This window comes from Rhinopithecus roxellana, chromosome 5 (assembly GCF_007565055.1).
Source record: "Rhinopithecus roxellana isolate Shanxi Qingling chromosome 5, ASM756505v1, whole genome shotgun sequence".
NCBI lineage: Eukaryota > Metazoa > Chordata > Mammalia > Primates > Cercopithecidae > Rhinopithecus > Rhinopithecus roxellana.
Genome location: NC_044553.1, coordinates 135,738,898 through 135,763,474, shown reverse-complemented (window position 1 = coordinate 135,763,474; position 24,577 = coordinate 135,738,898). Strand labels below are relative to the sequence as shown.

The 24,577-nt window shown below is 42.0% G+C and overlaps 1 protein-coding gene across 1 annotated transcript in view; it reads left to right on the top strand.

The window, feature by feature from the left end:
* The window catches only part of SPTLC2 (serine palmitoyltransferase long chain base subunit 2), a 105,345-nt gene that overhangs the window by 5,357 nt on the left and 75,411 nt on the right, over window positions 1-24,577 (top strand). The window contains exon 2 of the mRNA XM_010382725.2: window positions 14,300-14,494. Within this exon, the coding sequence (XP_010381027.1) occupies window positions 14,300-14,494 (195 nt within the window). The remainder of the gene's footprint in view (window positions 1-14,299; window positions 14,495-24,577) is intronic.

Below are 24,577 nucleotides of genomic sequence, written 5' to 3'. Positions count from 1 at the left end.
AGCCTGGCCTGTGATGGCGCAGTTATAGCTTACTGCAGCCTCAACTTCCTGGGCTCAAGCGATCCTCCCACCTCAACCTCCCGAGTAGCTGGGTCCACAGGTGTGCACCACTACAGTGGGCTAATTTTTTTTTTTCTTTTTGAGATGGAGTCTCGCTCTGTCGCCCAGGCTGGAGTGCAGTGGCGTGATCTCGGCTCACTGCAAGCTCCACCTCCTGGGTTCACACCATTCTCCTGCCTCAGCCTCCCGAGTAACTGGCACTATAGGTGCCCGCCACCACACCTGGCTAATTTTTTTTCTTTTTTTTTGTATTTTTAGTAGAGATGGGATTTCACTGTATTAGCCAGGATGGTTTCGATCTCCTGACCTCGTGATCAGCCTGCCTTGGCCTCCCAAAGTGCTGGGATTACAGGCTTGAGCCACTGCACCTAGCCTTTTTTTTTTTTTTTCTTTTTGGGAGATTGGGTCTTGCTATGTTCCCTAGGCTAGTTTCTTTTTTACTTAAAAAAACAAACAAACAATAAATAAATAAATATAAAGGAGAGGGAGACAGAGAGAGAGAGGGAGACAGAGTCTCACTGTGTTGTCCAGGCTGATCTCAAACTCTTAGGCACAATTGATCCTCCCACCTTGGCCTCCTGAAGTGCTGGGATTATAGGTATGAGCCACCACACCCAGCCACCCAGGCTGGTCTCAAACTCCTGACCACAAGCATCCTGCTGCTTCAGCCTACCAAAGTGCTGGGATTGCAGCCACTGTACCAGACTATTTTGTGATAATTTCTAAGTGCCGTGAAATATGCAGTTGTACAGAGACTATGAGTGTGATCCAGTCTTACTCCAAAAGATACATATTAAGGGCCGGCACAGTGGCTCACACCTGTAATCCCAGCACTAAGGGAAGCCAAGGTGTAAGGATTGCTTGAGCCCAGGAGTTCAAGATCAGCCTGGGCAATGTGGCGAGACCCTATCTCTATTTAATTAAAAAATATTAAGGTATATGACCAGGCACTGTGACTCACGCCTGTAATCCCAGCACTTTGGGAAGCTGAGATGGGTGGATCACTTGAGGTCAGGAGTTTGAGACCAGCCTGGCCAACATGGTGAAACCCCGTCTCTACTAAAAATGTAAAAATTAGCCGGGTGTGGTGGCGCATGCCTATAATCCCAGCTACTCTGGGAGTCTGAGGTAGTAGAATCGCTTGAACGGAGGAGGTGGAAGTTGCAGTGAACCGAGATGGTGCCATTGCACTCCATCTTGGGCGACAGTGAGACTCGGTCTCAAAAATACAAAACTAAACAAAACCACAGTGAGATACCATTTCACACCACTAGGACTGCTAGAATAATAAACCAGGTATTAAGTGTTCATGAGGATATAGAGAAATTAGAATCCTAATACATTGCTGGTGGATTTATAAAATGATGCAGCCACTTTGGGAAGCAGTTAAACATAGAGTTAGCATATGGACCAGTAATTCTACTCCCAAGAAAAATGAAACACATGTTCTGGCAGAAACTTTTATATTAATTATAATAGCAGCATTATTGATTGATTGATTCAGGGTGTTGCTGTTACCCAGGCTGGCATGACATGGCTCACTGCAGCCTCCATCTCCTGGGCTCAATCAGTCCTCCCACCTCAGCCTCCCAAGTTATCTAGGACTACAGGCATATGCCACCATGAGTGGCAATTTTTTTTTTTTGAGACAGAGTCTCACTCTGTCGCCCAGGCTGGAGTGCAGTGTGATTCACTGCAACCTCCACCCCACTGGTTAAGAATTCTCCTGCAGGCCGGGCGCGGTGGCTCAAGCCTGTAATCCCAGCACTTTGGGAGGCCGAGACGGGCGGATCACGAGGTCAGGAGATCAAGTCCATCCTGGCTAACACGGTGAAACCCCGTCTCTACTAAAAAGTACAAAAAAAACTAGCCGGGCGATGTGGCGGGTGCCTGTAGTCCCAGCTACGTGGGAGGCTGAGGCAGGAGAATGGCGTGAACCCAGGAGGCGGAGCTTGCAGTGAGCTGAGATCCGGCCACTGCACTCCAGCCTGGGTGACAGAGCGAGACTCCGTCTCAAAAAAAAAAAAAAAAAAAAAGAATTCTCCTGCCTCTGCCTTCCAAGTAGCTGGGACTACAGCCACGCGCTACCATGCCCATCTAATTTTTTGTATTTTTAGTAGAGATGGGGTTTGTCAGGCTAGTGTTGGTCAGGCTAGTCTCGAACTCCTGACCTCAAGTGATCCACCCGCCTCGGCCTTCCAAAGTGCTGGAATTACAGGCGTGAACCACTGTGTCTAGCCCAGCATTATTTATAATAGCCAAAAAGTAGAAACAATCCAAATGTCTTATCAACTGATGAATAGATAAAATATGGTATATCCATATAAAAGGATATTATTCAGCAATACTATTGAAGGAATGCAGTACTAATGCATGCAGGAGAATACTACCTTGTTTATGGCCATGTGTTTATATAGTAAAAGTATTTAAAAATGCAAGGGAGTGCCGGGCGCGGTGGCTCAAGCCTGTAATCCCAGCACTTTGGGAGGCCGAGATGGGCGGATCACGAGGTCAGGAGATCGAGACCATCCTGGCTAACACGGTGAAACCCCGTCTCTACTAAAAAATACAAAAAACTAGCCGGGCGAGGTGGTGGGCGCCTGTAGTCCCAGCTACTCGGAGGCTGAGGCAGGAGAACGGCATAAATCCGGGAGGCGGAGCTTGCAGTGAGCTGAGAACCGGCCACTGCACTCCAGCCTGGGCGACAGAGCGAGACTCCGTCTCAAAAAAAAAAAAAAAAAAAAATGCAAGGGAGTGATAAACACCAAATTCCCAATTCCTCTGGGGAGGAAAGGAAATATAGCATTTCCCCAGGACAAACTTCTTAAAAGGATTGGAGAACTACTTAAACATGTCAGATCTTGACACTGTCCTGATGGCCTCCTGTCACTGATAACAAAATACAAAATAGGGTTTACAAGGTCCGCCATGAACTTTCCCATCCCTCTCTGACTTCATATCCTGCCAGGTCACTGCTTTTTAGCCAGTCTGGGCTTTCTGATGTTCCCCAAACACATTGTCATCAAGCACACCTCCTCCCTGAGGCCTTATTATTGTTATTATCATTATTATTATTATTTTGAGATGGAGCCTCAATCTGTCACCCAGGCTGGAGCGCAGTGGTGCAATCTCAGCTCACTGCAGTCTCCACCTCCTAGGTTCAAACGATTCTCCTGTCTCAGCCTCCCAAAGTGCTAGAATTACAGGCGTGAGCCACCATGCCTGGGGTCCCTGGGACTTTAGCCTTTACAGTTACCTCAGCCTGGAAAGCTTTTTTACAGAGTTCTCTTCCCTACTCCAAGTCCATCTGCTTATACCTTACCTCCACCCTGTTTAAAATGCTCTTTTTCCACAGTTTTATTCTCATTGTAGCAGTGTGACCTGAGACGGTATATCTGTTTGCTTATCTGATGTCTGCCTCTCTCACAGGAGTGTATTTCTAGTGCTTGGATCATGCCTAGCTCATAGCAGGGACTCAATAAGTGTTAAATGAATGAACAATAACTTTAATGTTTTATTTAATGGAAAAAAGATCTAAAGCATATAAGCTAAATCTTAAGTTTTGATAAAGCTAGATGTTGAGTAGAGTTTTATTTCTATTTTTTGATGATAATTATTGTGTCGTATTTCATACATATGCTCCTGGTTGACAAAAACTAGCTCCCTAAAATAATGTTATAGACATAAGAAAGAAATGAATTGTGGTGATACATAAGCCGTTAAAGAAACCCATAGCCTCATTTATAGTGTATCAGGTTTGCAAATGGTTTAAAACAATAGCGGTTTGCTGAATGTTCTTACTAGCATGAGGGGACCGCTTGTGAGAAATAGGAAGAGGCCAGAGAAGGTCCCGGGGGTCTGGCACACTCTGGTATACTTCATCACCTCTCCCTGAGCTCTCCCTACAGGGCAGTGGGGCCAGTGGTGACTTCTGCAGCACCCTCTCCATTGTCTTACCAAGGGCTTCAGCTGTGAGACGCCGGCTGGTGCTACAAGGAAGGGGAAACGCGTCAGCTCTTTTCTCTGCTCTTTTCTTACATTGATTTCAAACGCCAAGAAGCTGGGCTGAGAAACCGGGCCTGTGATCCTGGCTGGACTGCAGTCCACCACGTGCTGAAGAACTCTGCGGGTTGTGCTAAAGGGTAGTGTCTTTATTGCCTCCTGTGTAAGCTTGACTTTTTTATAGGCAAGCAGGTTATTTCCAGGACAACTAAATTAGTTGGTGCCAAACCTCATTTCCTAGAAACAGACGTTTTCTTAGTAGAGGAAACCCATATAACTGTCTGTTTCCATCTAAGTGTAGCTAATAACATGAATAACAAAAAGAGCTAATTATTTAAATAGCAAAAATAAGTATGGAAGATGAATGTGAAGTAAAATTCTAATATTAAGCCACTGATTATTTTAAAACAATCCGATTAAATTGTAGTACCTCTGAAATAATTAAAGGAAAATTTGATTCTTAGAACATCTCAATTCATTGGAAGGCCATGGAATTAATAAAATAAAAAAAGAAAATCTCAGGCAATATAAACTAAGGAATGGCAAATAGAATATGTATTGATTGGTGCAAACTAATTGTGTTTTTTTGCTATTGAGAGTAATTACTTTTGCCATTACTTTTTTTTTTTTTTTTTGAGACGGAGTCTGGCTCTGTCGCCCAGGCTGGAGTGCAGTGGCGCGATCTTGGCTCACTGCAAGCTCCGCCTCCCAGGTTTACGCCATTCTCCTGCCTCAGCCTCCCAAGTAGCTGGGACTACAGGCGCCTGCCATCTCGCTCGGCTAATTTTTTTGTATTTTTTAGTAGAGACGGGGTTTCACCGTGTTAGCCAGGATGGTCTCGATCTCCTGACCTCGTGATCTGCCCGTCTCGGCCTCCCAAAGTGCTGGCATTACAGGCTTGAGCCACCGCGCCCGGCCAACTTTTGCCATTACTTTTAATGGCAAAACCCATGTAATGGCAATTACTTTTGCACCAAACTATAAATAATTGGACTCTAGTTCCAACTTTGGTATTTAACTTTCCCACAACTGTTGACAAATTGCTTAACCTGCTTTCCTTGATTTTGTCAGTCAAGTGAAGAGGAAGAGACAGCTTGAGAAACATTTGTAAGAGAAATGCTTATTACTTTGTATGTGTTTTTCATCTTGCATATTAAATATAAATTCCTTTAGGCGATATTCTTTAAAATGATTTCCTAGCTCCCTTTTGTATTTACACCCATGGTCTCTTTAAAAAAAGAAATACTGCACAATTCTTGGAGACAAGGATTACCTCTTATTTGTATCATCAAATATAGAGTACGGTTTGTTTGTTTGTTTGTTTGTTTGTTTTTCTGAGATGGGTCTTGTTCTGTCACTCAGGCTGGAGTGTAGTGGCGCCATCATGGCTCACTGCAGCTTCAACCTCCTGGGCTCAAGAGATCCTGCCATCTCAGCCTACCCAGTAGATGGTACTACAGGCATGCACCACCACATCCAGCTAATTTTTAAAAATTTTGTGTAGAGATAGGGTTTCACTGTGTTTCCCAGGCTGTTTTTAAACTCCTGGGAGCCAAGCAGTCCTCCCGCCTTGGCCTCCCAAAGTGTTGGGATTACAGGCATGAGCCACTGTGCCCAGCCTAGAGTACGGTTCTTGACATATAGATAGAAATTAAGTATTCGTAGAATGAGTGAAAAAAAAAATGAAATGATTATGTTGATTTTGAGTTTCTCAATGGAATAGGGCTTTGGGTTCCTAGAAGAAACTTTAATGTCAAAAAATTATTTTGTAGTTTTGAAAATGTTAAAAAATTGAACATGAGAAATCTCCACTTCTCTGGGCACGTGAAATTAAAGGGAGGGATGATCAAGTTGTGACAGATTACCTAGACTAGCAGTGCTGATGCAAGAAGGTGAACATGTAGACTGCTGTATTCTGTACACACACACACACACACACACACACACACACACAATGCCCTACCTCCTGGGAAAGCAAAAGTTGTTGTTGTTGTTATTGTTTTTTGAGACAGAGTCTTGCTGTGTTGCCCAGGCTGGAGTGTAGTGGCGTGCAGTTTCGGCTCACTGCAACCTCTACCTCCCAGGTGCAAGCAGCTGTCCTGCCCCAGCCTCCCAAGTAGCTGGGATTATGGGCGTGTGCCACCATGCCTGGCAAATTTTTGTATTTTTAGTAGAGACAGGGTTTCACCATGTTGGTCAGGCTGGTCTTGAACTCCTGACCTAGTGATCAGGAGTTCAAGGGAGCCCACTTTGGTCTTCCAAAATGCTGGAACTACAAGCATGAGCTACTGCGCCCGGCAGCAGAAGTTTTTGAAGATTTCTAGACAATGTGTGTAAAGACCTTTAGACTCTAAAGTTAATGTTTTTGCCTTGTGCAGTCTTAGGCAGATACAGTGAGGTGTAAAACACCTCTATCCAAACACCTGAGTTGGACTGGGCTGAAGATCTAAGTCCTTCAGTTCAGTGTATCTCAAGGGTGGGATCCATTGTATGTTTGTTACAGACCACTCCCTCTAGCTTTATCTGCTAAGCACTGTGAGATTGTGCTTAATTTCACTTTGCCTTTCTTTCTCGTTCAGGCCTCCAGCCTCCCCAGCTGGAGGAAAATGTCCTGTGTAGAAAACTGGTCATAAATTTAGGGCTCTTATGGAATAGTCTGTCATGCCAACCCATACAGCTGTCAAAAGTTCTGCTGGTTTTTCTTTCTCTTGGAGTTCTGCCTATGGCAAGCCCCAATTATCATCACTCACGCTGAAGCTCTGCAAGTAGTACCACAAGGAGAGAGAAAATGGCTGGCGCTTTCAGCTCACCTAGAAAGGGCTCTTCTCCCTGTGGAATTTTAATTCTGCTAGTTCTCTTTGCTATGCATAGAAGACAGCTCTTCAATCTTTAAAGCCATTTATTTATTTGAATAATCTATATGGTTTATCTAGTTGTTACTGTGAAAGCAATAGCTTTCCTCTCTCTATTAAAGCTATCCTGGAAGTGGAAGTCTCATTGTTTTTTGAATTTTTGTTACACAAACATGACATAAGAATAAGTTTGTTCTGGGCCAGGCATGGTGGCTTACGCCTGCAATTCCAGCACGTTGGAAGGCCAAACTGGGAGGATTCCTTGAGGCCAGGAGTTCAAGACCAGCCTGGGCAACATAGGGAAACCTCATCTAAAAAAAAATTACCCAGGTATGGTGGCGAGCACTTGTATAGTCTCAGCTACTCTGGAGGCTGAGGTGAGAGGACTACATGAACCCAGGAGTTTGAGGTTACGGTGAGCAGTGGTTATGCCACTCTACTCCAGCTTGGGCAGCAACAGAGTGAGACTTTGTCTCAAAATAAATAAATAGGCCAAATGTTTAAAGTAGGAAGTCAAAGTGGCCAGCCATTCCACTACAAGATAACCAGTGTTTTTAATTTGGTTTGTAGCATTCCAGATTAGCATGTGTGTACATGAGTTTGTCATTTTACCTTTTTTGGGGGGCGGGGAGACAGAGTCTTGCTTTGTTGCCCAGGCTGGAATGTGGTTGCAGGATCTTGGCTCATCGCAACCTCCATCTCCCAGGTTCAAGCAATTCTCCTGCCTCAGCCTCCTGAGTAGCTGGGATTACAGGCATGCGCCACCACACCCGGCTAATTTTGTATTTTTAGTAGAAATGGAGTTTGTCCATGTTAGTCAGGCTGGTCTCAAACTCCCGACCTCAGGTGATCCACCCGCCTTGGCCTCCCAAAGTGTTGGGGTTACAGGTGTGAGCTACCGCGTCCGGCCAGGAAATATTTTTCAAAAATTTCTTGAAGCCCTTAAAGTTGACAGGCTCTGCTAACATGACAAATACTCAATAAAAATGTAGAAAATAAGTTCTAAGAGATTTTAATATAGAATCTCTGTCTGTTAACTTTTTTAGTTGAGAGTAACAGAAACTGACTCTGGTTAAACTAAGCAAAAAGGTGATTTATTGGAAGGACAATAGGTATGCAAAAAAGGGATGGGGGATGAAATTGAACAGGTCTCAGAAAGGCAGGAATTGCCACAGCTCTTGGGACCTGAGCGGCAGGAGTTTGTGAACCCTTTCTTCAGGACATTGGAGACCCACTGCCCTTCAGACTCTCTCCCCACTGACATTTTAAATCCCCATAAAAGAGGGTTGTTGGATTTCTTTTGGCATAGGTGTCGGTGCTGTGTCCATCAGTTATGGTCCAGGAAATATGATCACAAAGCATACACGTGACCACCAGGGGCCCATCCCTGCATATGAGGGAGTATTTCCAGAGAAGGGAAATTGACACAAACCAGGTTGCCTTTCCAGTGGTGTGCACCACAAAACCAGATTGGAGCACGTGGAGGGGACAGAGTGGAGGGTATGGTATTACAGGCTCAGAACATGTCAGAGGTGGAGGAGAGCTCAGATGAAGATGCAGAATTTGTGGCAGAGCTGCACTTGTACTCCAGTCTTCCGACTCTTGCATCTCTTACACTGCGATGCTTATCTAGAGGTGGAAAAGTGTTACAGCAGAGGCTTGGGTGGCCAGTTAGTGTGATAACTCCTGGGCAGACATCAGTGCCCAGTGTGTACAGGATGCCAGTGAACTGAAATGGAAATGTTCCACTCCATATATGCTTGAAGATCTCCTTTTGGGGGTTTTCAATAGGAAAATGATAATGTCAAAATATAAATGTGTTTCACAGCTAGTTTTGGAAACATTTTTCATTCCATTATGCATGAGATACTTACTGACAAAAATTAAGAAATTTATGCCGATTACAAGAAAAACTGTGGACTTCCTCCTTTTCTAAATTTCCTTGCTGAAAAAAGGAGACACTTCTGAACATACACATTCAGAGCATGGTATAGCCTATGTGATTTGTGTAAAGCTCCAAACTGTTCTCTTTAATATGTGTGGTATGCAGTAGGGAGAGGCCAGTACATTTCAGTAAAATTCCAAGAAAGGACAGTTTCAGCAGAACGGATTTTAAGGAACAACAGAAACACACCACTTGAAAATGAGTAGGGTTCATTTAATGGACAAAGCATGATAACAGTTCTTTGATTGCTGAAGAATAATGGGTGGTTCACATTAGACATTAAGTTTTTAAAAATAATGTTCCAAACCATTCACCAGCTAGGCAGGTTCTGTTATCCTGCTGTAGCATGCAGCTGGAATGTGCTTATTTGCTTAAGGAAATCATGCTTTTGTGATTTTGTATTCATATCAGAAATGTGTGCTTCTGTTTCTTAGTAATTACTTCGCTGTTACTGCATCATAACATAGTTACTCCCTGTCCTTTCGTGGGATTCTTGAAACCTTTACTCAGGATCATTTCTCCTAAGTCAGTTTACAGTGCACTAAAAACTTTTTTATTTTAATTGTTTAAAAAAAATTTTTCCTGAGACTTGAGAAAGACAGAAGGGAACGTATAATCCAGGGTTTTCTTTTGCTATAGAGGATATCATTAGGACGTTTGGCAAAATCTGAATAAAGTTGTAGACTAGGCTGGGCACAGTGGCTTATGCCTATAATCCCAGCACTTTGGGAGACCAAGGCAGGAGGATAGCTTGAGCCCAGGAGTTTGAGACCAGCCTGGGCAATGTAGTGAAGCCCCATCTCTACAATAAATAAGTAAATAAATAAGCCGGGCATGGTGGCACTTGCCTGTGGTCCCAGCTTCCTGGGAGGCTGAGGCCAGAGGATTACTTAAGCCTGAAAGGTAGAGGCTGCAGTGAGCCATGATTGCACCACTGCACTCCGTCCTGGGTGGCAGAGTCAGATGCTGTCAAAAACAAAAACACAACTTTCTACCTCCTTAAAATTCTCTTGTGCCCCACAAGAAGCTCTTGGACTAAAGCACAGAAAGTCATTACTAATTCTATCTGGAAGCCAGAAAATAAGGTGGAGCCAAAGATGACTCCAAACTTGGGAGACTGGGTAGACTGGATAGTGATGCTGTTGACCAAAATAGGTAATAGAAGAGGAGTGTCAGGTTTTCACTGAGAGGGAGGGTTAGGATGGTGACAAGTTCAGCTTTAGATTTGTTGAGTTTGAGGCGCCCATGAAGTCTAAGTGGAACTATATAGGAGGCAGGTGGAAATGTGAATGTGGAGTTCTGGAAAGGAATCTGGGATTGCAGTGTAGGCTTGAGCTTACTCGTAGCATGGAAGGTCTAGCTGAGAACTCATAAGTAGATGAGAATTCACTAGAGAGGCTATCGATAGTGAGGTGACTGAGGTTGTGATGATAGGCATGTTTTGCTTTTATTAACTCTGTTTTAGTCCAAATGGTGAATTAAGTCAATGACAAAATTTAGTTTAAGCTTCAAAAAAAAAATGACAAGTAAAAATTCAGTAATACATACTCGTAAAAAGCAAGAAGAAAAATCAAACCAGTTTAGAAGGTTATGAACAAAAAATATGCCTTCTTTTCCCACCCCACTCCTTACCTGAGTTTCTTGTGTCTCCTTCCAGACAATTTTAGTCATATGGAAATAAATGTATTACGCATATGGCTTATCTTTTACTATACTTTCCCATTATTGCTTTGGTTAGGAGTGCCTTTTCAGCTGCTTAATAAACATGGTTGACAGCCCACAGGCATGTGGACAAAATGGCTCATTAGTTTGATTTTTTTTTTTTTCCTTCTCTTGTTCTGTAAAGTGTTTTATGGTGGTGTGCTTATAGTCTTGTCTGAAAAAAATTTCTTCCTTTGCGTTTGTATTTTCTTCAACAGTAATATTACCGTTCAAGCAAAGATTTCTTGATATTCCTAAATCTTTCCTTGATTAATCGTGCTAAGATAGTATCACATTCTTCTTTGCTTAACGTGAGCAGACTGTGAACAGACTGATACGAAATGTTATCAAGTGTTAACTATTTATTAAGACTTCATAAATACTACCCTGGGTGCTAGATGTGCAATGATGAACAAAACAGACCTGGTGTTTTTCCTCAAGGATTATTACCTATGTATAAGAGAGTAATACCGTTATTATTATTTGAATCATGTGAAAGACAAGATTTAGCATCAGTTCTTAAAGGTAAAGTGATTTTGTTCTCTCAGAGTTTAAAGGCTTTTCACCTTTGAGAGACCCACGTGTCAGTTGGCGTGCCCATCCGCGTCCCCCCCCCAACATCAGTCACTCTGTTTTGACTGAAACCACATTCCAGAGTCACTTCTTTTCACAAGTTCTAAAGGTGGAAAAAAAGAAACCCCACCCACTTCTTAGTTGAACCTTAATTCTTTAAAATACATTTAATTTTGAATAAGGCTTTGGTAAAATCACACAGTTCTTCATAATGGTTTAGCACCCTCCTCCCTAGAGAGTCCAGCCTACGGTATGAATGGACTTGATCCTGCCCGTGTGAGTGTGGCTGAAATTAAGGCAGATATCTTTCAAAGAGACCCACCCACAGCATTCCTGACCTGTCAACTTGCTGCAGGTTGGTTAGAGACTGCAGGGGGGTTCTGTGATTTCCAGGCTTTTTAATGATGTGTACAGTTGAGAGTAAATAGTTTAAATAATTTCATAGTTAGGGAGAGTTCAGCACTGGTCTTAAGGCAAAATATTTTCAGATACAGTTTTTAAAAAGATGATCAGAAAGTTAATTTTTTTTTTGTCTTTTAAATTGCTTTTCATTTTGCTTTGCCCGGCTTAATAACTTTTTTGTATTGTTATGTTGTTAATTTTTAAACAATTTTCTGTCTTCAGGTATTGGCTCAATTTTAGCTATTCTGTTCTAAACACATTACAACCTTACTCCCACATAAATGTTTAAGTATTAAATATTGACACCAAACTTTCTCCTATGTGGAAGAGATTGATGAAGACCTAAATGAGTTTGTGAATAGTTTTCAGAAGTTATTTAGATCATCAAGTTGAATCAGTACCAACAGATTCCATCCATCTGCCATGCCTATCTGAATGCCTGTCCTTTGTCACATACAACTGTGTCTTTCCAAACTATTCCAATTTGTAACACTGAAGCAGCTTTCCAAAACTAACATTACCAGGATAGGATACTCTAAAATATCTTTACCCCTTGGATATGTATAACAATTGATTGTATAGTTATGTAAATTTCATTAATTTGTTTTTGTTTATATCATATCTCTGATCAGATTGCCTGAGAGGACAAGGAAGGATCTTTTAGTTCTTTGGGACTTTTCATGATGCTTAATTGACAATATGCCTCTGGTAAATTTTGATTAACCATCCTTACTACAGTTGTTCCAAAGTTAAGATTAAAGTTAACACACAAACTTGTCTAGCAGATTTCTTCTATAAAGCAAGATTTCCATTAAAATTGACCAAGAAGCAAAAAGTTACCATCTATGAGATAGAAAGTAAAGTAGCTTGGTTTTTGTGTATTAAAGTCCAAGTATCCCAAAAGTTAAAACAAGGGATAATATCACAATTTTTGGGAATGAATACTTAAGATGAAGGGGGACAGAGGAATTCACGATGGTTACTAACAGTTTTTCCCCTTGTTTTGGATTTCACTTTCTTTTTACTTTTATATAATGCTGGACTACACTTTGGTTTTTTTTTTTTTTTTTTTTTGAGACAGGGTCTCACTCTGTCACCCAGGCTACAGGGAAGTGGCACGATCATGGCTTACTGCCGCCTTGACCTTCTGGGTTCAGGTGATCCTCCCACCTGTCTCCTGAGGAGGTGGGACTACAGGCATATGCCACCATGTCCAGCTAGTATTTTTTTTTTTTTTTTTTTGTAGAGACAGGATTTTACCATGTGCCCAGGCTGGTCTCAAACTCCTGGGCTCAGGTGATCTGCCCACCTTGGCCTCCCAAAGTGCTAGGATTACAGGCATGTGCCAGTGCACCCAGCCTAGACCACACTTATGTAATATAACATCTTAGTTTTTTGCGTGATTTACTTGTGTTATCACTACCGACAAAGGTTAATTTGAACTACGTATTTCTACAGGGGCCTACTGCTGATAATTATTTGGAATACTATGGCTGGGTGGCTTTGAGAATGTGTGGTAGTAAAACATTTACAAATATTTTACATTCTAAAGCTGAATTTACTTTTGAACTTTTGATCTCTTTGTCTGTAAGCTAATATAGTACTTTTTTTGGGATAGGCTTTCTCTTGTTGATTTACGTTTTTTGCTTTTTTTATTAGAACAAAAGAAATTACGCTAGCATTTTAGGATCTATTTAAGAAAATCAAATAATGATAAAGATCAGTGTTAGGTGGTGTCCTTACACAGTCCTTCTTGCTCTCCTTCTTTTACTGTTCATCTGAAATGCATATAATTTATAAATTATTTCTATTGAAAACATGTAGGCCGGTCGGGCTTGGTGGCTCATGCCTGTAATCCCAGTACTTTGGAAGGCCCAGGCGGGCAGATCACAAGGTCAGGAGATTGAGACCATCCTGGCCTTGATCCAAAAGAAAACAAGTAGCGTTTTCTTTGGGATCACCTCTTAGTGTTACATTTGACTATCACTTACAAAATTCTTTTTTTTTTTTTAGTTTTTTTTTGAGATGGAGTGTCGCTCTTGTTTCCCAGGCTGGAGTGCAATGGCGTGATCTCAGCTCATCGCAACCTCCGTCTCTCAGGTTCAAGCAATTCTCCTGCCTCAGCCTCCTGAATAGCTGAGATTACAGGCATGCACCACCGCACCCGCCTAGTTTTGTATTTTTAGTAGAGATGGGGTTTCTCCATGTTGGTCAGGCTGGTCTTGAACTCCCAACCTCAGGTGATCCACCCGCCTTGGCCTCCCAAAGTACTGGGATTATAGGCGTGAGCCACTGTGCCTGGCCTAAAATTCTTTTTTTTTTTTTTCCTTGTTTCCAGTGAGGTTGGAACTTAGAAAATTCTTTTTTTTTGACATGGAGTCTTGCTCTGTCGCCCAGGCAGGAGTGCAGTGATGTGATCTTGGCTTATTGCAACCTCCACCTCCCAGGTTCAAGCAACTCTCCTGCCTCAGTCTCCCAAGTAGCTGGGATTACAGGTGTGTGCCACCAATCCTGGCTAATATTTGTATTTTCAGTAGAGACGGGGTTTCACCATGTTGGCCAGGTTGGTCTTGAACTCCTGACCTCAAGTGATCTGCCTGCCTCAGCCTCCCAAAGTCCTGGGATTACAGGTGTGAGCCACGGTGCCCCGTGGAACTTAGAAAATTCTTAAGGTATAATTCAGCAAATCTCTGAGGACCTAGATTTTAGGTAGGAATGTTTTTCTTACCATGATGGAAATAAACATATTTAACCTTTCTTTTAGATCCATCATGTTACACAAAATGGAGGACTATATAAAAGACCGTTTAACGAAGCTTTTGAAGAAACACCAATGCTGGTTGCTGTGCTCACATATGTGGGGTATGGTGTACTCACCCTCTTTGGATACCTTCGAGATTTCTTGAGGCATTGGAGAATTGAGAAGTGTCACCATGCAACAGAAAGAGAAGAACAAAAGGTAATTGTTAGGGAGTTTTTGATTCTGTAAATAAAAGCCTTTTATAGAAATCTTAGTATTTTTGCACAAAAGTTTTTTCTTGGAAATTTGGGTACACATAAAAATTAAAATATTCCAGGTGTGGTTAAATGAAAACATTCTACAAAGAAAGCTGAAAACAAGGTTAAAGATATCAAAGTATTCAACATGTGTTTAATCAAGAAGAACCTAAGGAGGTAGGCAGCACTATCCCTATTTTATGGATTAGAAATCAAAAAGTCACAAGTTGAATAATGTTTCCTAAGATGCCTGGTGTCAGAGCTGCTGTGTGGACAGAGGACTGTGAAGTGAAAAAGCCATGCTCTTTCTATTCCTACCCCTGTGCTGAATCCCAGGTTGTGTTTACAATTTTCTGAAAAGGTTGTATTATTTGAAATTAATAATGTGTTTTCTCATAGATACATTATACGTAGTTGGGTGATTCACACATCAGCTCCTCTCCGCAGGCAAACAAGCTGTAATACAGAATGTAGCCAACCGATTCTATTTACAGTAAACAACACTCTTATTTTAGGAATGGTAAACATATGAGCACCGTTGTCTCTGGGGAAAAGGGCTTCATTCAGTTCATTTTTCTCTGCATGTTCCTTTGTACCTCTGAAGGGTTTTTTGTTTTTTTTAATTTGTTATTGACTTGAAGCTCACTTCTGGAGTTTTATACATTATGTTTGTGTTACCTGATCTCCATAAATAAATAAAATGAGGGTTAAGGATGTCTGATTTTACTAAAAATAAAACAAGCCTCTGTGTTGTTGGCATGTCCCCCATGGCAAAAGGTTGTCTTTTAGCCCAGGGGAATATGCCAGATTAGAGAAGGACTTAAGACATTATAGTTTTTTTGTGGTCCCTGTGTGTCTGAGGAAAAGAGGCAGGTGTGGGGTGAGCAGAGTCACCGCTGAGACGAGCCAGTGAACATTGTAGAAGAAACAGTTATTCAGGTAATGGATAGTGGTCACGTGGAAATGGGAAGAGTCCATCAAGAAAACATTGTCAGTTACTAGGAAGACAAAACCAGTCAGTAGATACATGGATTCAAAAGTGACTCCTGGGAGAACTCAAGACTAGGCATTCTTCCTTTCATCTCAACCATCTTGTACTCCATCTGAGCCCCAGTACAAGTTGGCCATCCTACTCATTGCCCTGCAAGTTAATTTACAAACAAGGTAAATAAGTTTTTTGAATACCTAATGCAGGCAAAGCCCTACATTCAGAAATTGGTCCAGTAGCCCTAACTTTTATCTTTTAAAACCCAAACACATTTTTAATATTTTTTATTTTATTTTATTATTGTTATTTTTTAGACAAGAGTCTTGCTTTGTTGCCCAGGCTGGAGTATAGTGGTGTGATCTCGGCTCACTGCAGCCTCTGCCTCCTGGGTCCAAGCAATTCTCATGCCTCAGCCTCCCAAGTAGCAGGGATTACAGGCATGTGCTACCACTCCCCAGATAATTTTTGTATTTTTAGTAGAAACGGGGTTTTACCATGTTGGCCAGGCTGGTCGCAAACTCCTGACCTCAAACGATCCACCTGCCTCAGCTTCCCAAAGTGCTGGGATTACAGACGCGAGCCACTGTTCCCAGCCCACATTTTTAACACTTTTTGATCCCCCTTCTACCCCTGAGCTTGTCCACCCAGAGTGCATCTACAGTAGGTTGATTTTGTATAGTCCTCAGTGACAGCTTACCATACCCTTCCTAGGTTGTGCAGTATTACAGTTACTTGTTCACAGGCCTATGTCCTCCTACTAGATTGAGTTGATGGCAGTTATGACCGATGGTAGCTGAAGTTTTATTTATATATTCAAACTAAAAACTTTATCTGCAAGGACCTCTCCTAGTGTAGATGCATAGTCAAAACTTAATAATTGACATGTATAGCAAGTGCTTTACATGTGAGCAAGTGCTATACATGGTGAGGCAAGTGCTGATTGTGGTGCAGACAGCACATTCCTGGATGAGGGGATAGGCAAAGGCATGAAGAATGTTTGGGAGAATCTGGAATGTAGATAGAAGAGAAATTGTGTTTTGAAAATCAAAGTAAGAAGTTTGGTAGGCAATGAGAAGTAGTTTTTTTGTTTTTTGTTTTTAAATGGAGACAGCGTCTCGCCATGTTGCCCAGGCTGGTCTCAAACTCCTGTACTCGAGGGATTCTCCTGCCTTGGCCTCCCAAAGTGTTGGGATTACAGGAGTGAGCCACCATGACCCCAAGGGCAGTTTTTGATCAGGGGATTGTCCTTAGAGCTTGGACAGCTGGTGCTCAAAGTGTGATGAATGAATGAAACCAACAAGATGCATCTGAATTACTTTGTTTGTGAGTATGTTTTCTTTGGAACTTGTTTCATGTTTACAGAAAGTAAATTGGTGGTTTAAGTGTTGGGAGCTGCCTGTGTATCCTTTGTGTGAAAGAATTAGAACACACAGATTTTATTCTTAAGTAGTTTCTAATTTTGTTGAGGAAACAAACATTTTAAAGTTATGGGCCTTTGCAAAACCATTATACAAGTAAATAATGCTTAGATTATATGAAGATATAGAACAAAAAAAAATCTGAGTAGCATAGGGTTAATCAGAAAACAATTCGTGGAGGAAGTAATACAAGGAAATGTGGGGGTGCTGAGGAGAGCATTTGCCTCTACAGTTTATGGAGAGGATTGTATTAAATTATTCAAGTTCATTTCAATAGAATATTCCCAGTAGCTAACATTAGCAGTGAAAACAGCCAGCTTCTGCCATTTTCTTACAAAAATTCAGCTCGTAGAGGGAAAGGGAATGTCATTCCTTTCCTGTGATAGATCATGTTTGTTTTCTAATGCTGGATTAGATATGGGGAAGGAGGGAGGCAAATTAAGTGTTAAACTGGAAGGAGGTGAGGGAAAGTGGTTGCTTGGGATCATAAAATGCAAATATAATGTTGCTACTTCCTCATTTCACCGAGAGAGTGGTATCCATAACCACATCCTGGTTTTCTTCCTCATTTCATTCTAAAACAGAGCCCAGTTTAACTATGTTAATTCTTTGTTGCAGGGAAATACCGTATGTTGCTTTGAATACAACTATATCACATGGTCATACCAATAAAGATGAGTTACCATGAGTCTGGTCTATTTTATATAAATTGCATACAATTCTTGGAATTTTTTACCCCTTAATCCTCTGTTATTCGTGGTGTTTTGGATGAGAATGTTGTTTTTCTCAGTCTGTGGTTTATTTCTTTGTGATGTGAGGTGAAGCTAGTAGTTCAGAAACATGTACGTAACAGATACAGCAAAAGCTTGAATTAATAAAAATGTTCCAGGCTGAGGTAGGAGGATCACTCAGGGCCAGGAGTTTGAGACCAGCTGACACAACATAATGAAACATCTCTACAAAATGAAAAAACTTAATTCAGAAAAAAATATTCTACTATTTAGATAGGAAATTGCTAGGAATGTAAGGAGTAAATTATGGTAGGTAGTTACCACACACTTACTACATTTTAAACTAACATTTTGCCTCCACAGCTTGTTCATGATCAGATATTTAAAAATGGGAGGACCAAATACCATGTTCTCACTTATTTTTTTATATTTATATATGTATGTGTATTATATATGTATATAATATAGGTGTATATATTATATATGTATATAATATAGGTGTATATATAATATATGTATATAATATAGGTGTATATATATTATATATATGTGTGTGTATATAATATATATATGTATTTTTTTTTTTAGATGGAATCTCACTCTGTCGCCCAGGCTGGAGTGCAGTGGTGTGATCTCGGCTCCCTGCAGTCTCCACCTCCACGGTTCAAGGGATTCTCTTGCCTCAGCCTCCCAAGTAGCTGTAATTACAGGCGTGCACCACCACGCCCAGCTAATTTTTTGTACTTTTAATAGAGACGCGGTTTCACCATGTTGGCCAGCCTGGTCTCGAACTCCTGACCTCAGCTTGCCTTGGCCTTCCAAAGTGCTGGGATTACAGGAGTGAGCCACCATGTCCGGCCTGTTCTCACTTGTAAGTGGGAGCTAAATGATGAGAACACATGGATACAAAGAGGAAAAACAACACTTGTGGTGGGTAGGAAGAGGGAGAGGATTAGAAAAAATAACCCATTGGGTGCTAGGCTTAGTACCTGGGTGACTAAATAATCTGTACAAAAAATGCTTGTGATGCGAGTTTACCTGTACAACCTGCACATGTACCCCTGAACCTAAAATCAAAGTTACAAAAAATAAGTAGATAAAAAATGGGAGGGATAGGATACGGGGAAGGGGCATTATGTGTCTATATCCCAATATGCTTATTTTCAAGATACAAAAGAAAGAAATTAATTGAAATACATTACTAGGAATTCCCAGAGGGATTTTATTCTTGACCTCCTTCAAAAAGTAGCATACAGCCAGGGGCAGTGGCTCACACCTGTAATCCCAGCACTTTGGGAGGCCGAAGTGGGTGGATCACCTGAGGTCAGGAGTTCAAGACCAGCCTGGCCAACGTGGTGAAATGCCATCTCTATTAAAAATACAAAAATTAGCTGGGCGTGGTGAAGGGCACCTGTAATCCCAGCTACTCGGGAGGCTGAGGCAGGAGAATCACTTGAACCCACAGGGTAGAGGCTGCAGTGAGCTGATACCGTGCCACTGCACTCCAGTCTGGGTGACAGAGCAAGACTGTGTCTCAAAAAAAAAAAAAAAAAGTACTAAGAATATTCTGGTACCTGTCATTTTGGCAGCATCTTAGTTAACTATTAATGTAGTATAATTGCTTGGTGCATTAAGCTAGGGGATGGATCATTTGGTTTGTCTTCTTTAATTCTGTGTATGATTCTACATTTTAAAAGAACACTACTGGCCAGGCATGGTGTCTCACGCCTATAATCCCAGCACTTTGGGAGGCCGAGGCAGGCAGATCACCTGAAGTGAGGAGTTCACCCTGACCTGAACAGATCACCAGCCTGACCAACATGGTGAAACCCCGTCTCTACTGAAAATACAAAAATTATCTGGGGCGTGGTGACACATGCCTGTAATCCCTGCTACCTGGGAGGCCGAGGCCACGAGAATCGCTTGAACCAGGGAGGCAGAGGTTGCAGTGAACCGAGATTGCACCATTGCACTCCAGCCTGGGCAGTGGAGCGAGACGGTCTAAGAAAATGTAAGAAGAATAAAAAATAAATAAAGAGCACCACATTTCATTGTTTTGTGTTAGTTGGGCTCAGGACAGCAGTAGTGTTTTTAAGTAATTGACATATCATAAAGATTACCTATTTAAAGTGTACAATGCAATAGTTTTTAGTATATCTACAGAGTTGTGCAGCCAGCACCACAATTTAATTTTGTAATGTTTTTCTCTTCTGAAAAAGAGAGAAACCCTCTCTCTTGAGTTTTTCTCATGAACCCATTAGCGGTTACTCCTTCCTCATCCACCCTCCCCACCCTCGGCAGCCACTAATCTACTTTCTGTCTCTATTGCTTTACCTATTCTGGACATTTCATGTAAATGGACGTTTCATATAAATGGGCTCACACAGTGTATGTTCTTCTGTACCTGGCTCCTTTCACTTGGTGTAATGTGTTTGAAGTTCATGTTGTAGCATGTATCGGTACTTCATTGCTTCCTATTGTTGAATAATATTTCATCATATGGAGCAGTCATCTCTATTTACTGTAGGGATTTCTCGCTGGTAAGAAACTATACTCAAACCTTTCAAAGAAGTTGTGTAGTAGGTTTACCACTGTATCCATTTGGACTAGTGCCAGTGTTAGGTTTGCAAGAGTTTCCCTGTAACCTGTTTTCCCTATTTTTCATACCAGGAAAGTTTTTCTTTCAAATAGTCCCTGGCTAGTTCCCTCACTTCCGATTTGTCCTCTGTTCTACCCAGGGTACCCCAGCTGATTTGCAGCATGACTCCCCCTTTCCTGCTTGCTTTTATTTCTGTTAGTATTTGTCACTGTCTAGCATACTTTATTTCTTTTTATTTTTATTTTCTTGAGACAGAGTCTTGCTCTGTTGCTCAGGCTGGAGTACAATGGCGCGATCTCCCAGGTTTAAGCGATTTTCTTGCCTCAGCCTCCAGAATGGCTGGGACTACAGGCATGTGCAACCACACCTAATTTTTGTGTTTTTAGTAGAGACAGGGTTTTGCCATGTTGGCCAGGCTGGTCTTGAACTCCTGGGCTCATGTGATCTGCCCACCTCGGCCTCCCAGAATGCTGGGATTACAGGTGTGAGCCACTGAGCCTGGACTAGCAAACTTTATATTTTATATGTTTATATCTTCCACCAGAATACAAATTCCAAGAGGGCAAGGATTATTACCTTTTTGTTTACTACTCTATACTACAGAGTGCTTGGCACATATTAGACACTCGGTAAATGTTTACGATACGAGGCCAGAGGCCAGGCGTGATAGCTCACACCTGTAATTTCAAGCACTTTGGGAGGTTGAGGTGGGAAGATAGTTTGAGCGCAGTAGTTTGAGACCAACCTGAGCAATGTAACAAGACCCTGTCTCAACAAGAAAATTTGAAAACTTAGCTGGGTGTGGTGGCCCACACCCATAGTCTTAGTTACTTGGGAGACTGAGGTGGGAGGATCACTTGTACACAGGTGTTTAAGGCTGTTGCAAGCTGTGATTGTGCCACTGCCCTCCAGCCTGGGTGACAGAGACCTTGTCTTTTTTTTTTTTGAGATGGGGTCTTGTTCCGTTGTCCAGGCTGGAATGCAATGGCATGATCTCGGCTCACTGCAATCTTTGCCTCCTGGGTTCAAGTGATTCTCATGCCTCAGCCTCCTGAGTATCTGGGACTGCAGGCATGCACCACCACGCCCAGCTAATTGTGTGTGTGTGTGTGTGTGTGTGTGTGTGTGTGTGTGTGTGTGTGTGTGGAGACAGAGTCTTGCTCTGTCGCCCAGGATGGAGTGCAATGGAACGATCTTGGCTCACTGCAACCTCTGCCTCCCAGGCTCAAGCGATTCTTCTGCCTCAGTCTCCCAGGTAGCTGGGATTACAGGTGTCCGCCATCACTAATTTTTGTATTTTCAGTAGAGACGGGGTTTCACCATGTTGGCCAGGCTGGTCTTGAACTCTTAACCTCAGCCTCCCAAAGTGTTGGGATTACAGGCGTGAGCCACTGTGCCCGGCCATTGTCTCTTTAAAAAAAAAAAAAAGTTTAAGATATGAATGATATTGTGAGTGGTGGTAACAATAACAATGTAAAGGATTTTGAAGTATCTGTAGTTGGGGTGGGTGTGTACGTACACACATGCACACGCAAACATGCAAATGACTGTTTCAGATGTAGGAAAAACCATTGTTTTTTATCTTGAAATCTCATTCTACACTTTCATGGACAGCACAGAAACAGCGAGGAAGTGGCTTCCTGTTTTTAACATTGAAAACAGGAAAGGACAGACAGTGGTATGACCGATATGAACAGTAAGGAAAGTCGTTAATTAACCATGGTTCAAGGGTTTAAAAGTTGCAGTCTGAAAACTTTTCACTGAGTATTTTACCTACTTTTCTTCATTAAGTAGAGGTAAAAACAGAATTATTGGTTTATAAAATAAATATTTTTAGAATTTATAATGCTTTTTCTTTTCTTTTTCTTTTCTTTCTGTCTTTTTTTTTTTTTTTTTTTTTTTTGAGACGGGGTCTCACTCTGTCACCCAGGCTGCAGTGCAGTGGCACAATCTCAGTTCACTGCAACCTTGACCTCCCTGTGCTCAGGTGATCCTCCCACCTCAGCCCTCAGGCTCCAGAGTTGCTGAAACTGCAGGCACATACCACCATGCCCTGCTAATTTTTGTATTTTTTTTGTAACGACTGGGTTTTGCCACATTGCCCAGGCTGATCTTGAACTCCTGGGCTTAAGTGATCCGCTTGCCTCAGCCTCCCAAAGTGCCGGGAATATAGGGCGTGAGCCACTGTGCCTGGGCCAGTTTTTTTTTTTTTTTTTCCTTCTCTTGTCTCTCTTGTTCTGTTGCCCAGGGTGGTGTGCAGTGGCACAATCTCAGCTCACTTCAGCCTTTGCCTCCCACGCTCCAGTGATTCTCCCACCTCAGCCTCCTGAGTAGTTGGGACTAAAGGCGCATGCTACTGCAACTGGCTAATTTTTGTAGAGACAGGGTTTCGCCTTGTTGCCCAGGTTGATCTTGAACTCCTGAGCTCAAGCGAGCCATCTGCCTTGGCCTCCCAAAATCCTGGGATTGTAGGCATCCGCCACCGCGCCCAGCTATAATGCATTTTAACCATGTGATGACTCCATTTTCAACACTTCCTCAGGTGGGAATTATTTGGGATTTTAAAATGCTTAATTTAAGTTTTGAAACAACTTTGTCATGTTTCAGTTATTTCTAAATCTATCTCATGAGGCTGTTTCCTTCTTTAGTAGAAAATACATTTTCCAGCTGGGTGTGGTGGCTCATACCAATAATCCCAGCAGTTTGGGAGACAGAGGCAGGAGGATTGTTTGAGGTTAGGATTTTAGACTGGCATGGGCAACAGAGAGAGATCTTGTCTCTACAAAAAATTTAAAAATTAGCCAGGCATGGTGGTGTGCACCTGTATGTAGTCCTGGCTACTTGAGAGGCTGAGGTGGGGAGATAGCTTGAGTCCAAGAATTTGAGGCTGCAGTGAGCTATGATCATGCCACTCCTCTCCAGCCTGGGTTACAGAATGAGACACTGTTTCTAACAACAACAACAACAACAAAAATGTTGCCCAAATAAAAAATTCAAAACGTTGCAGATTTTTTTTTTTTGCTATCTTGTCTTTGGTGTGCAATATTATGTTTATAATGAAATGTCTTGAAATCTTTCAGTAGTACTATAGTACCAGCAAACAACATTAGTTGTTGTTGTTGTTATTATTATTATTATTATTATTATTATTATTATCATCATTATTTGAGACAGAGTTTTGCTGTTGTCGCCCAGGCTGGAGTGCAATGACATGATCTCAGCTCACTGCAACCTCCACCTTCCAGGTTCAAGCGATTCTCCTCCCTCTGCCTTCTGAGTAGCTGGGATTACAGGTGCCCACCACCACACCTGGTTAATTTTTTGTATTTATGGTAGAGACGGGTTTCGCCATGTTGGCCAGGCTGGTGTCGAACTCCTGACCTCAGGTGATCCACTCGCCTCAGCCTCCCAAAGTGCTGGGATTACAGGCATGAGCCACTGTGTCTGGCCTTCCTTCATTTTTATAATAATGGATATTGAGGCTTTTTTCATTTTATGTCAGTGATGAATAAAACTATAAATGTTTCTGCATGTAAATATGCGTTTCTCCAGGGTTGGAATTATTGGGTTATAGAGTTATAGAGTATGCATGTCTTCAGTTTCACTAGATAGTGCCAAATTGTTTTCCAAAGTGATTTTACTGGTTTGTACACCTACCGGCTGTGTTTGAGAATTCTTTTTTTTTTTTTGAAACAGAGTCTCGCTCTGTCACCCAGGCTGGAGGAGTGCAGTGGTACAATTTCAGCTCACTGCAAGCTCCGCCTCCTGGGTTCACGCCATTCTCCTGCCTCAGCCTCCCGAGTAGAGCTGGGACTACAGGCGCCTGCCACCGCGCCTGGCTAATTTTGTTTTTGTACTTTTAGTAGAGATGGGTTTCACTGTGTTGGCCAGGATGGTCTCGATCTCCTGACCTCGTGATCTGCCTGCCTCAGCCTCCCAAAGTGCTGGGATTACAGGCGTGAGCCCCCACACCCGGCCGAGAATTCTTGTTCCACATCTCTTTACCAACACTAAGTATTGCCAGAATTTAACATTTTTGCCAATTCAATTGGTATGTATGTACTAGTATCTCATTGTGGTTTTAATTTGCAATTCTGTATTGTCCAGTGAAGCTGAACAGCTTTTTATGTGTTTAATGACCATTGGAAGTGCTGATTTCATGAAGTCCCTGTTCAAACCTTTTGTCCGTTTTTCTACTGGGTTTGTGTATTTTTCTAAGTGGTTTTTAGGAAATATTTATGTATCCTAGAAGTATTTTGCATCTACGGTCCCTCTTTTGTGACTTGTCCTTCACTTAGCATAATGTTTT